The 12,640-nt window shown below is 38.6% G+C and overlaps 1 protein-coding gene across 1 annotated transcript; it reads left to right on the top strand.

Moving 5' to 3' along the window:
* The first annotated feature begins 1,372 nt into the window (after positions 1 to 1,372).
* LOC104412503 (ras-related protein Rab-8B-like) lies at positions 1,373 to 11,308 on the top strand. The gene is made up of 8 exons (XM_010023242.1): positions 1,373 to 1,427; positions 2,596 to 2,656; positions 4,055 to 4,132; positions 5,221 to 5,310; positions 6,093 to 6,158; positions 8,216 to 8,266; positions 8,763 to 8,787; positions 11,235 to 11,308. Exons 2-8 carry the CDS (start codon positions 2,654 to 2,656, stop codon positions 11,282 to 11,284), a joined length of 363 nt encoding a protein of 120 aa, XP_010021544.1. The 5' UTR covers positions 1,373 to 1,427; positions 2,596 to 2,653; the 3' UTR covers positions 11,285 to 11,308.
* Positions 11,309 to 12,640: the final 1,332 nt, after the last annotated feature.

Raw genomic sequence — 12,640 nt, 5'->3', positions numbered from 1 at the left:
AGTGCTGATGTGAGATTTCTGTGTATAATTTGTATTCTAACTAATGGGCTGAACGGGGCATCCAGAGCACATCAGGATTAAGTGGCTGAAACTTGTTATTTTCAGTATTTTAAAATATTAATATCGCATGCGAGAATGAAAGTCAAACAGTTGATGAATGTCCATATTTCATATTCAGATGTTACTGTAGGATATTAATAAAGCCCCATAGCTTCCTGTTTAAGTAATGGATGAATTCGTAAAGCTAGAAATGGCATTTTCCCAAGTAAGATACTCTTGGTAATTGTCACTTAAATTACATATGAAGAAATAATTAAAGAACCCCCAACCCCTGCCCCATGCACCCAAATCTCTTGCAAACTGTGACTATATATCAAGTAACTATCTAAGATTCAATGAAGAAAAAAAATGGGCCATTACTTTCAAGACAGATTAATTGGGGGGTACGTAGGGGTGCTGTCCCAGGACACACAAATCTGGCACTCACATCGTGGCACTTGAGTAGTGTCTGCTTTGTTGTGAGTGTAGGTCTAGAGACACTAAGGTTAAAACAGTCCAGGGTAAAGGCAGTTTGTTTGGAAATCTTAGCTTTGGTTCATGGAGTCATCTGATCCCTTTAAACCTTAAAAGATATTAAGCCCTTCTGAATTACTTTTTTTTTTCCCCCACCTATGGCTTAAAATCTGTCTTTGGAACCCGTCTCAGAACTGCTCGGTACCATGTGGAAGTGTAAGGGGTGGCGAGGAAGGAAAGAAGTGTTTTCTTGGTACCTTTTAGAGCTTCCTAGAAAATGTGAGTTACTCCTGAACTGGTGTTCTTGAAAAAGTCCCATGCGTGGTCTGCTTCAGCAGCTGTGTGTACAGCTTTTATCTCCTAGTGCTTTACCGTTTACTGTGATCTCTGATTAGACTGCATCAAACAGGAGTTTTCAAAAGTAGATGCCAGCTTTGAGAAGGAACTAAGGGGTCATAGTGTGTGTTTTTTTCCTCAGAGCCAGCTAAGGTTCTAGGGAATTGACTTGAACTGCAGGGGCTTGTCAAAAGGGGAGAAAAATACGCATTCGAGCTAGTGACCTCACTGGTGTAAACCAGCAGAATTCTGAGATTAAGTCTTCCTCTTGTAATCTTGACTAACTCCAATAGTGAGGCTGAGTTTGGTCTATTTCATTGTGCAGACTAATTTATCCTTGACATTTCGGATGCAGCAGCGAACCTTCGTGCATCCTCGGCACTTGCCTGTGTTTGGAAGAAATGACAACTTCAGAATAATTCTTTTGCCGACGTTTGCTCATACCAAATTGTCAAAACAAAACTGAACCCTTCCCTTTCAGTTACTGCAAAACTCAGAGTATTGCTTTCTCTGGCAGGAATCGACTTTAAGATCAGAACAATAGAATTAGATGGAAAGAAAATCAAGCTACAGATATGGTAAGTATTGCCAAGTGATTTAAGATTTCGGTGAGCATGGAATAAATCATTGAGCAGGAATACTTCATAGCTTTTGAGCCTGCTGCACCAGAAGTTTCATGCCTTTTATTCATTGACTGTCCATGAAGTTTATGCTTTCTTCTAGCTTGCTCTTGGACTGGTTCTGCTCCAGTAGCACTGGAAATAGCCTGTTCACATGCAAACATTACAGCAACTTCCCATTTTATCAAAAGCTGTCCTCTTAAATGTGGTCTTAGCTATTCCCTGTGGAAGAGAAGCAGTAGCTCCATACGTGTAAACTGAAACACGCAACCTAATAAAATGCAATCTCCTCTGCTACTTTGATAGCTAATTGCACTTAGAGGCACAGAAGACTGAGAATGCTCCCATGCCTTGCATGGTGGGTTAGTAGAGACTGAGCCTCGCAGTAGCAGCAGAGGAGTATTTCTGGAGTAGCAGTATTACATGTGCCAAACTCTTTAAAATCCTACTGGTGAATGTCGGGCTGCCCCTGATTTCTCAGGTTCTAACAAAGATGTAAGATTTGCATGCAAGCCAGAATTGTTGTGACTAAGGAAGTGAAGTGGCAGAAGTGGTTGGTACAAATTTGCTGTCTGTAATAACAAGTCAAAAAGCTGTTTTCTGTCAGGCCTTTGGGGTTCAGCTCCCCCCCGGTGTGACTAGTAGCCAAACACTCTGGTCCTCTTGTTCACTCACAGACACTGCTTTGAAGTCATCTAGGATAATATGTCAGCACACTAAGGTATAGTGGCTGATTTTAATAGCTAACTGTATGTGAAAATGCACTATCCTAAAATACTGTACTGCTGCATGTTTTCATTTTTTGTTTAATGCAGGACTCGGATGCATCAGAGCTGCCTTTTTGAATTATTCTAGGGGAGGCTGTGTAGTGCTGAGTCCTAATGCTTGCATGAACTTTTAAGTGCTTTTGTGCCATATTTATGGTGCTGCTATAACCATGGATGTAAGTAGGATTAGCTTGGGAATGAGGAAGATGTTGGGGGCTGAAAAAACTTGTGCAAGCAGCTGCTTAATGGTATTTTTTCTTAGTGAGTATTTTATATTGTTACTGTGTTTAAAAAGATCTCTGAGTACAGAAGAGTGTAAAGATCTCCTCCAACAAATGCTTGTTTTCACTGCGTTTTAGGGATACAGCAGGCCAGGAGAGATTCCGCACAATCACAACCGCTTACTACAGAGGAGCCATGGTGAGTCTTCTCAATTCAAACCAATTAGGCACAACTAGTGTAACTGGTTTGCTGTTCTGAAGGTTGTATCATGTAAGTCTTCAATTGGAGGGCAGGGTAATTGCGGCTTGAGATGCAAGGAATTAAGTTTGTGGTTTGGTTGGAGTTTTTTTGGGGTTTGCTCTTTTGTGTCTTTCATTTTTTAAACCTGTTGGTACTTTGTCTAGTCCTGTTCTTGTGATGAAACTTCAAGCCCTATTGTCTCTTGAAACATAATTAAAACTTGTGCAGATTATAATAAAAGGTGAAGTTGCCAAGTATAATGGGCCAAGGCTTTTTTACTGCAGTCAACCTCTTTCAACATTTGAAATGTTTGAAAAATAGCTAATGGATGATTTTAATATTAAAAGTGCATTTCACTGAATTGATTTCTTTCAACCAGTAGAGAATGCAAAATCTGGGCTAGAAATATAAGCACCTACAAAAGCCACTGTTGCTTTTTCTGACATTAAGAGTGACTTGAAGTCAAATAACTGACTTGGAGCCTGCACTCATTGTGCTGCAACTGCTTGTAATGGTACTTCTAATTAATGCTGTAGTTTGAGATACTTTATGTTGGGACACTGTTAATTTCAACTTGCTGATTACTAGCTATGTTGCCACTACGTATTTTTATTGCTTTGTATGAACGGATCCATTCCATTCATGGACTGGCTGTGGGTCCAAATAACTCCACTGTTACGGGATGCAGATGGGGAGAAACAGTAATGGTTGTGGCTCTGTTCTTAGAGCTTTCTAGTACTTAAAAAGGTTATGGCAGTGACATGGTCTTCCCCCCACCTCCCAGTCCATGGCCAAGGAATTTTCTTTGCCCTGTGAGGAACGATTGGAAAGACAATAAGGAATGGAGGTGAACCTGGCAATCTGCCCTTAATGCCGCTGTTGTGTGTTTTCCTATGCTTTGCTAATTGTTGAGAGCCCAGGCTAGTATACGTACGTAACTGAAAGGGCTACAGCTTCAGGGAGAGTCCCTAGTGTCAGCTTTGCTGTAAGGATCTACTGGCCCCAGCAGACTGGATCTCACAGGTTTGTCATCTTTGACTGCTTAAAGCTGCTGCTTCTAAACTTGACTAGCAATAGAGTCGTGGTTACTGTTGTAGAATTTCTGCACAGTTCCTGACTATAGGCTAATAATTTAAAGCTTCATGTAGGTGGTGTGTTTTACCTCTCACAGTGGTGAAAGATGTCAAATAGTAACATTTTGGGTAAATTCTCAGCAATGCCATAATGTCTTGAGAAAAGATTGTAGGTGTATAAGTTGGGTTGAACTTCTCACAAGTATAATCAAACCAATGGCATACATCAAAAGGCAACCAATAGTGCTAGCTCATCTAACTAGACTTTCTTCATTTTATTTAGGGAATTATGCTGGTGTACGACATCACAAACGAAAAGTCTTTCGATAACATAAAAAACTGGATAAGAAACATAGAGGAGGTAGGTGCTTTGGGAAGTATTTCTTACTCATTCATCTTACGATTTTCCTGGGACCAATAATAACCAAGTAATTATTCATTTTTATTATAGTAGCCAACATATGCGGTCAAGTTAGACTGTGCAGTGAATGCAGCAGTGGTTATTAATAGGGAGAAGATTTTCTTACTCACCTAGGGGTAGAAAGTAGAGAACTTAAGTTTAGAAAGTACGCGTAAAGTGCTTCAAAACTGCTTTTACTATATGACTTTCATTGTTCTTTTTTGATTTTGGGCGTGTCTGAGGAATGGGAAGAAGCAAGATCTTAGGGTGTCTGCCTTTCACTGAGGTGATGACAGATCTGTCTAAATTTGGTTGTTACTGTGGTGTGTGTTTGTCCCATTAGGGATTTTTGACCTTTTCATTTGGTCTTGGTTAAACTTCCTTCCTGCTAACTTACTGTAAATCATTTAATGGGACATGCTGTCAAGTAGGAATAGGTCATTATGAAGTGAGAGGAGAAACCTTATTTTAGTGAAGCTATAGTTAGGTAACAGAATGTTTCTGGCTTGGGGTTTTTTCCTTAAACATAAAACCCATGGGCTTCTCTTTAGTATTGTTACTTGGCTCTTAGGCAAAATTCCTGTATTAGTGACCAGTTTGATACTATAGTGAGTGGGCTGGAAAAGTTCTCTTGCTGAAGTGATTATTAAAGTATTTTATTAACAATCTGTTTCAAAAGTACAATTGTATTGCATGATACTGCAACCAAATACCTCAGATGTCTGTGCACCGCTTTGAAGTGAGTACTGTTACATTTCCAGAATAGCCAAATGCCTGTGCATGTGTGCAGGCTGGTACAGAGCTCGTGGCACTGTAGTTGATCTGTTTTAATACTCAGGCAAATTTAACCTAGGAGGATTTATTCCAACCAATTTTAATATGTAAGCATTAAATTGGCTGTTTTAGAAGCCAGTCTCTTCCTCAGCAATGCCTTCACATTAGATAACTTTTAGAAAATAAAGTAGTCATTTGTGGAAGAGTTTGACAGGTAGGTTTCTTTTAAGCAATGATGTACCTTGTTTCTGAGAGATTACCTTTTCTTTTTGCAGCATGCCTCTTCAGATGTAGAAAGAATGATCCTGGGTAACAAATGTGATATGAACGAAAAAAGACAAGTCTCGAAAGAAAAAGGGGAGAAGGTAAGCTTTTGGTGACTTACCTGATACAGAAGCCTCCTTTTCTTAGGGTTTTGGCTGCTGGACATGTTAGGCATAGGAGAGATAATTGGCCTCAAACCTCTTGTTTCAGAAACTTGTATGTATTATGGGATGACAGGTTTGGGGGTTTTGGTTTTAAATAGCACTTGAGAGTCTTAAAGTCTGAATAAACTTAATGATGCTGTTGTCTTGAGGGGAGTATCCTGTAAAGAATGTTGACCTTTGCCACAGCATGAAATATTCTAAATCTCAGTCTGAATCTTTGTATATAGTCTAATGAATTCACCATGGTGATTACTTACTCATGCTGTAAGTCCTGCTTACTAAAGCTTAAGTAATCAGCTGTTCTTCAGAACAAATGAGCAAGTAAGAATACTATGTAATCTATTATGTACACGGCTAAAGCAGTGTAATTGCTAGTAACACTGCTTATGGGATGATTGCATGTTGTTTTCTGGTCCATCAATCTCTATCGGTGAAGATTTTATCTTAATGTTCTTTTAGGTGCTAAATAAGTCTTTTTGTGAGCAATTAATCTCTTTGTTGTTTTGAATTTACACGAGGATATGGTCTGTTCTAACATTTTTGTCTAATTGTCCAGTAACGTTAATGTTTTGTAAGAGAAAAGCAGAAATGAAGCTTGTTTGGTTTTGATTCTTAAGATTGCTGCAGCGTGCAGCATCTATTGTATTATGAACCCATGTGAAACACTGGTTTTACAAAGGAACTTCAATAACACTGAAAAACTTTAACCTCTTTTCCAGTTAGCAATTGATTATGGAATCAAATTTTTGGAGACAAGTGCAAAATCCAGCATAAATGTGGAAGAGGTAAGAGATAGGTGTTACACTTAAGTCTGTTTGTTAAATTACTAATATGGAGACATGTTTCATGATATACTGGGCTTTCTGACCTGATCTGGGACCTGAAGTTCCACCTGCGTTCTGGGGTCACCAGTCTTGTCATATTTAGAGAGCTGCTGTAAAATCCAGCATTTTTTCTTTCCTGGTAATGTCTGGAATTGGTTGTTAAGTGGGTGTTAACAGTGGTTTATTAGCATTGTAGGAAGCAGTCCCTTGAGACTTCTGTGCCTTGCTGCTAAATTGCAAGTGCTTTTGGATGAGGAATAGGTATAATTTTAGAACAATGCTTTGTGCAGGAAATTGGATTTAAGATTCTTAACTTTGAAAACAACATGCTGTTGTGTCAAGGAGCCTTCAGGTTACTACTAGATACGTGCTATGCAGATGAGACTGAAGTTAATGTGGAACGCCAGTATAGACTGTCATAAGCTGATGTCAGAGAGGAAGTCAAGGCCTTGACTCGCAGTTTGTTTTCCTGCAAGTGAATTTTATGCTAAAAACATAGATTCCTATTTATGAGAGCATAAGGAAATAAATTGGAAGGAAGAGTGGCTCGGCTCCAGTCTGTCTTACCGTGAATCAGTCTTGTCATGTCAGAGAGGGCAGAGGGAGGATCTGAGCCCCATAAAAAGCGTGAACAAGAAAATAATCTGATACCAAGATTCATTCATTCAGATAAGGCAGACTTATTCTTAAATGCTGTGCCTATACATAACAGTCTAAAAGCTTTTCTGTGTGTATTGATTGGATACCTTTTAGAAGTCCTCCAAACACGTATTTAATTCAGATCATGCAGCTAACAAATTCACTAGAAACTAAAGAGATCGTTACTTTCAAATAACATAACTGGTGCCGTGCCAGTCAAGCATTTTTTTCTGATTGCAGGATGGTTGTTATACAATGTATTGAGAATTAACCTGTTTTCACTGTGTTGCATCTGGAAAAGTGCTTGACCTGATTTTCACAGTGTCACTGTGATTCTTACAACAGACAATGGAAGTGTGAAAATTAACAGCTAATACCAGTGGTGCATAGCAAGAGTCTCCAAATAAAAAGTACTGTACCTGTCTTCTTCACTAGTTCCTCCAGATGGTTGACTTGCTTTTCCATGGCATGCCTTGCTATTTCATTTTAACTCCTGTAGGTCACTAAATGTGCAGCATTACTTTGTGCTTACTCCAAGCAACATGGCTATCTGAATATTTAATTGTCACGTGAATAGTGCAGAAAGCATTAAAAAATGCAGCTGATGCAGGCATTGAGCAAGTAACGATTCAGTCTTTGTTCCACCAAATACTTAACTTGTGGGAAATGACACAATTGTGATATTCTTTTGATCAGAAGTGAATTAATTTGTATGATTTGTTGTGTTTATTTGCGTTAAATGAGTCCTTGTCTTTGGATATATTCTGAACACAGTAAAAGGGGAAATGTTTAGTTTTTACATTCTGGAACCGTCCTTGGATTGTTGGTAACTCCTGATAGGGAAAAGCAAGATTTTAGGTTGCTTCTGGAGAACTGCAGAGTTCTTCTGCTACAGAAGTTTCTTTGTTCCTTTGTACACTGAGGTCTGAGATGCTGAGATTTGCTGGAGTGTGGATTTGGGGGGTTTTTTGTGATGGTTTTATTTTTTGTTGGTGGGGTTTTGATGGTTTTATTTTGTTCTAATGTGGATATTGGAAGTGTAACTAACACTATCAGTACATGGTCTATGCAGCCTTCTCTTCAGCAGATCATGTTTTTTTAATGCCCAAGAGGTATGCAATGGGCAAGCCTGTTCACTTGCTGCAAAGATTTGATGGATGGAGACTTAAATAGTTTTTTTTCTTCTAAAGCGTGCTTACTGCAGTTTTAAGTACACACCTATTGTACACAGAGCGAGTGCCTTGCAACTCCCAAGTGCTAGCAGTGGCCTACAGAATACTGTACTGTTAATGCATCTGGCTACTTCAAATCTATCTTGTCTTTAATGTGCCTTATGACTAACTCTTGTTTGTTTATTTTTTATTTCTGCTCCTCACCAGGCATTTTTCACACTTGCACGGGACATAATGACAAAGCTCAACAGAAAAATGGTTTGTATTTGAAACTGGCATACAAACGAGTTAGGTTGCAATGACTGCTATAATAATTAACTGAATAGTAGCCCTACCAAGATACTCCTGGGGATTACGGTGGGGATGATAGATCAAAATCGAGCAAGCAGTGCTTTATCACACTTTGTTACACAGCAGTGTGTAACTACTTTATTTTGCATTAATATTAACGTTCAGCAGCCTGGAACTGATGTGTTCTTTTCAAACGTTAACAGTGTGATCTTTGCTTTATTAAACATCAAGTTATGTAGTCACTCCTTCAGCTAATCCTTGAGAGCTGGACTGCTAAATGTTTCTTTTTAAACCAGGCAGTTGTACTGAGTGATTAGCAGAGTGAATAATTGAGGAGTGTGGGTTGCAACAAACATCTGCTTTGGTTGTTGCTCTGCAAGGGGGGAAAGTGGGGAGGGAGAGCAGGAAAGCTGGACGTTCTTTTTTCGGCATTTCCTGATGTTGATGCTCTTGTCTCTTTCAGAATGACAACAGTTCATCAGGGGCAGGTGGGCCAGTAAAAATAACAGAAAATCGATCTAAGAAGAGCAGCTTCTTTCGATGCACGCTACTTTGATGAACTTCTAATGATAGACTGCAGCACACTTAGAACCTTTTCTGCTTCTTTGAAAGCACAGGGTCACAAAGCCTCAGAAATAATACCACCAAGCTGCTGCTGAGAGCTCCATTGAACGTAGACTGCGATACACAAAATACCGAGTGGATTTTGCTCACTAAGCCTATTGACCTGTCAGGCTCTTCTTTCTCAGATATGGAAGCTATGAAGTGGAGACACAAATGCAAGAGTTAACCTGTTTTCCTTTTTTACTTTCTGTTTTAATGCCTGTTGCAAAAGCTGCTATGTTTCTTTTAACTTTGCACATCCATATTGGCCTCTTACTGCCTGTTACAGCACAATCTTACATTTGTATTTGCACAGTTTGACTTGTAAGTAAGATTCTTAACAGATTTGTGCAGGTTTTTCTTTCTCTTTTTAAACAAATTTATTTTCAAGCAGAAGAGCCAGGGGAAAAGTTATGTTTCACTTCCATTATTTTCTATGCTGTATACTTGTGGCCATGACTGCAGTATGGATGTTGACTCTCTAGTGATGAGAATTACTGGAACAATTGGCATTTAACAATTGATATGCATTTTGTCTCTTAGATGCACAAATCTGTTCACGCAGAAGCGATGACATTCTATTCTGAATGTAGTATGTTGCTCTTCTTCCTTTACCAGACTTAGCAAAGTTGTGTTCTGAATTGCCAGTCACTGTCTGATTCACAGATGCACCTTTCAGTTATTTGAATAAACACAGTGTCTTTCCTCACTTAACTTCCCTTTGTTAGCTCAAACCGTCTGCACCTTTTTTGTTTCTGATGAGGAAGTGCACTCTGGAGCTGAAATAATCATCGTCACAAATTAGCCTCATCACTATCACTTAAGTGGCTTGCGGAAGCTGAATGCATGAATTTTGAGTAACCTCTGTGGATTCTTTTGTTCAGAAATGACTGCTTCTAAAGGTGACTTCCATTTCTACTGTAATTCTAAGCATAGTTTGTTAATGTCTGTGAGCATCGACGAGGTGTCCAAAAACTATCTTCCTGTGCAGTTACTAGAGTATATCAAGTTGTGGCACTAAGGAAACTGTCACATTAGGGCTGTAATGTACTCTTAGTTATGCAGTGAATGCTGAATGTGTGAAGCCCTCTTTGGTCTGCTCAAGCAGTTAAGTTGTTTTTTTTTTTCATCAAAAACTGGTACAGTGACCTAGACTGTTAGAGGCAGAGTTCAAACGTAGTTGCCTTTTTTACTCAACTGAGCATTGTATAACGTAGTCTTTGTTCTACTACTTTTTTATTGTCTTCTGAAAAATTTCCTCAATGAGCAATTAAAACAGGTGCTTTAGTTCTGTCGATGTGCCAAACTTGGACCATTGTAAGCTTTAACTACAAGTTCACGTCCAGCATGTTTGTTCCTAGGGGATGGGTGCATTCTGTCATTGTCAAAGTTCATGTCTGATGTGCTTGCTTTTGCTTCACTATATGGTCTGGAGTTGTAAGCAGTGAGCTGGTTGTTAGCACAGGTAACCGCTTCATTTTGTGGTGTCAGGTACTGAACTTGTCATCTCTGGGTCTGTTGTAAATATTTTGGAAGTGAAATGGCCAATAGCGTTAGATTTAAAGACTTTTGATTTTAAAAGGCGTAACATTAGTAGCTGGTTCCATAAAGTTTGAAGTGGTTATCGACCTGTCCCCATGTGTAGTTTAACAGAAATAGTTATTGTAACTAGGTGGTAAATCTCATAAACTCCTGTTGCTGCACTATACCAGCAACATCTTCATGGCAACAAGGTTCAATGAAAAAAAACAAAGCAACCCTAACTGCTCTGTTGTCTACCCTTGATGTTCTTCTTGGACAGGCTAAAGCAGTTATGTTTTCTGTATGGTTAAAAAAGTGCTTCTATACAGAAAGTGTTGTGACACCAATTATGAATGTTGTTTATTTTCAGTAATTTACCTCTGACTTATTTGGTGTCGTAATACTTTGATTTTTATCTCAGGGGTTGTCTGCAAACCAAAACTGACATGTTCTGTGTTTGGCACCGTTTACAGAATGCTTTGTATTGTTTTTCCTGTCTTCACTGTGTGGTTAAATGTTCATTCAATATTAGTCTCCATGAACTTCCCTTTGAAAGAGCCTGTAAGTAGTAGAGTCTATGAAGTGCTTCTTGAAGCAGCAGCGAATTGGGGTATCTGCTTTGTTGGGGGGTGGGGTGGGGAGGGAGTGGGGAGAAAAAAAACCGTGCTATTTTCTTACATTTAGCTGTGCTAAACTGTACATAAATGTGAGGTAAGACCATAGGAAACTCACTTTATGCATGATAAAATAATGCAGTAAATATTTCACTTTGCTTAATGTTCATGTAAAGTTCATCTTTTTCTATTTGTAGAAGAATTTAATGCAATTTTGTTGTCCCCTGCTGAAACTGAAGAATTCTAATTTCATGTGGTCTTATGGATAAGGTAAAATGCAGATTTCTCTCTCTCTTTTTTGCTGTTTTGCCCTCACCCCTCTTCTCCAGCAGTATTAAATGGCTGAGTGGCTGCACTTTATCGGTGTGCTAACTTTTGGTCAGTATAGACCTCTTTCTGTGTACAGTCTGCCATGTCAGACATTGAGAAACGTGCTGTATCCTGGCGTGCAGATCAGCTGTGTGTTTTACTGGGAATTTTTTTAGCTGTGTTTTCCTTTAGACAGGCGGGTGATGATAAATGGTATGTTCTGCCTACGCATCAGATGCTGGGTACTACAGGCTTTTCTAATATCACTATGATTGTTTTGTGCAGCCTCTGTTGCTACTTTGCTCTAGACTATATAATCTAAACTTTGAAGGACTCTTAACTATACCTCAGTCAATTAGTTAGTATTCTAATGTCCATTAGAATGAAAGTCATATAATGATGATTCATTAAGCAGCAAATGTATTTCTGTTTTGTTCCAGAAACTGCCATTAACCTTTCAGGAAAGGCAGACGTTTTGTGGTGGATTTCGCTAAAACAAAAATGCTGCTTGTGCTATGGAGTTTTAGGAACTCTTTCCCTCAGCCCCGTGGCTGTGCACTATACCTTGACCAATATTTTTCTAAATGGTTTAAGGAAAAAAAAAAAGGAAAAAAAAAAAAGCCAAACAAACTTCCAACTGCTCTCAGTGCTTTGCAATTTTAGCTTTCAGTCTGTGCTCAGCAAAACATGCACAAGGAGGTTTTGTTGAGTGTGTACAGAGTATTTGATTTACTTACTATCTGGAAGTTCTATTATTGCTAAAGCTTAAACCACTTGTGAAACTTAACGCACTTACTTTTCTACTGGGGGGACAGTCTTAAAATGCTAATTGACTTTTCAGACCTGTAGTTCTTTTTACAGAAAGTATTTCCTATTGTAAGTACCTTTCCCGTACTAGTCTGCTGAAGTCAAGTGAATTAAGTTGATCATTCTCACAAGTGAATAAAGGAGTCTTTAATATACATATCACGTTAAAATATTGTGAATGGATAATGATTTGAAAGTACCTGAATAATATGTAAAATGCATAAATGTGTTGTTTGTGAAAATGCATCTGTTATTTGGTTACCTGTTAATGTAACTGAAATTTTGCAATGTTAACCTTAAGGATTGGTCTGTAGGTGATAATAGGTCTTTTTTCTCCTCCATTCACTGAACTGCTTATGTCATTCTCATTCTTATAAATAAAACTTGTATTTCTTTCTTCCAAAAAGCAGGTTTTCCATTGATTTTTCTTGTTTCTGGTGAATTTAAGTATTTTAGTGCATTCCTATGGCCTTACGAACGTTTTTGC

Source organism: Nestor notabilis, unplaced genomic scaffold (assembly GCF_000696875.1).
Source record: "Nestor notabilis isolate BGI_N333 unplaced genomic scaffold, ASM69687v1 scaffold16521, whole genome shotgun sequence".
NCBI lineage: Eukaryota > Metazoa > Chordata > Aves > Psittaciformes > Psittacidae > Nestor > Nestor notabilis.
Note: the sequence above shows the minus strand (reverse complement) of the source record. Positions and strands in the feature narration are given on the sequence as shown.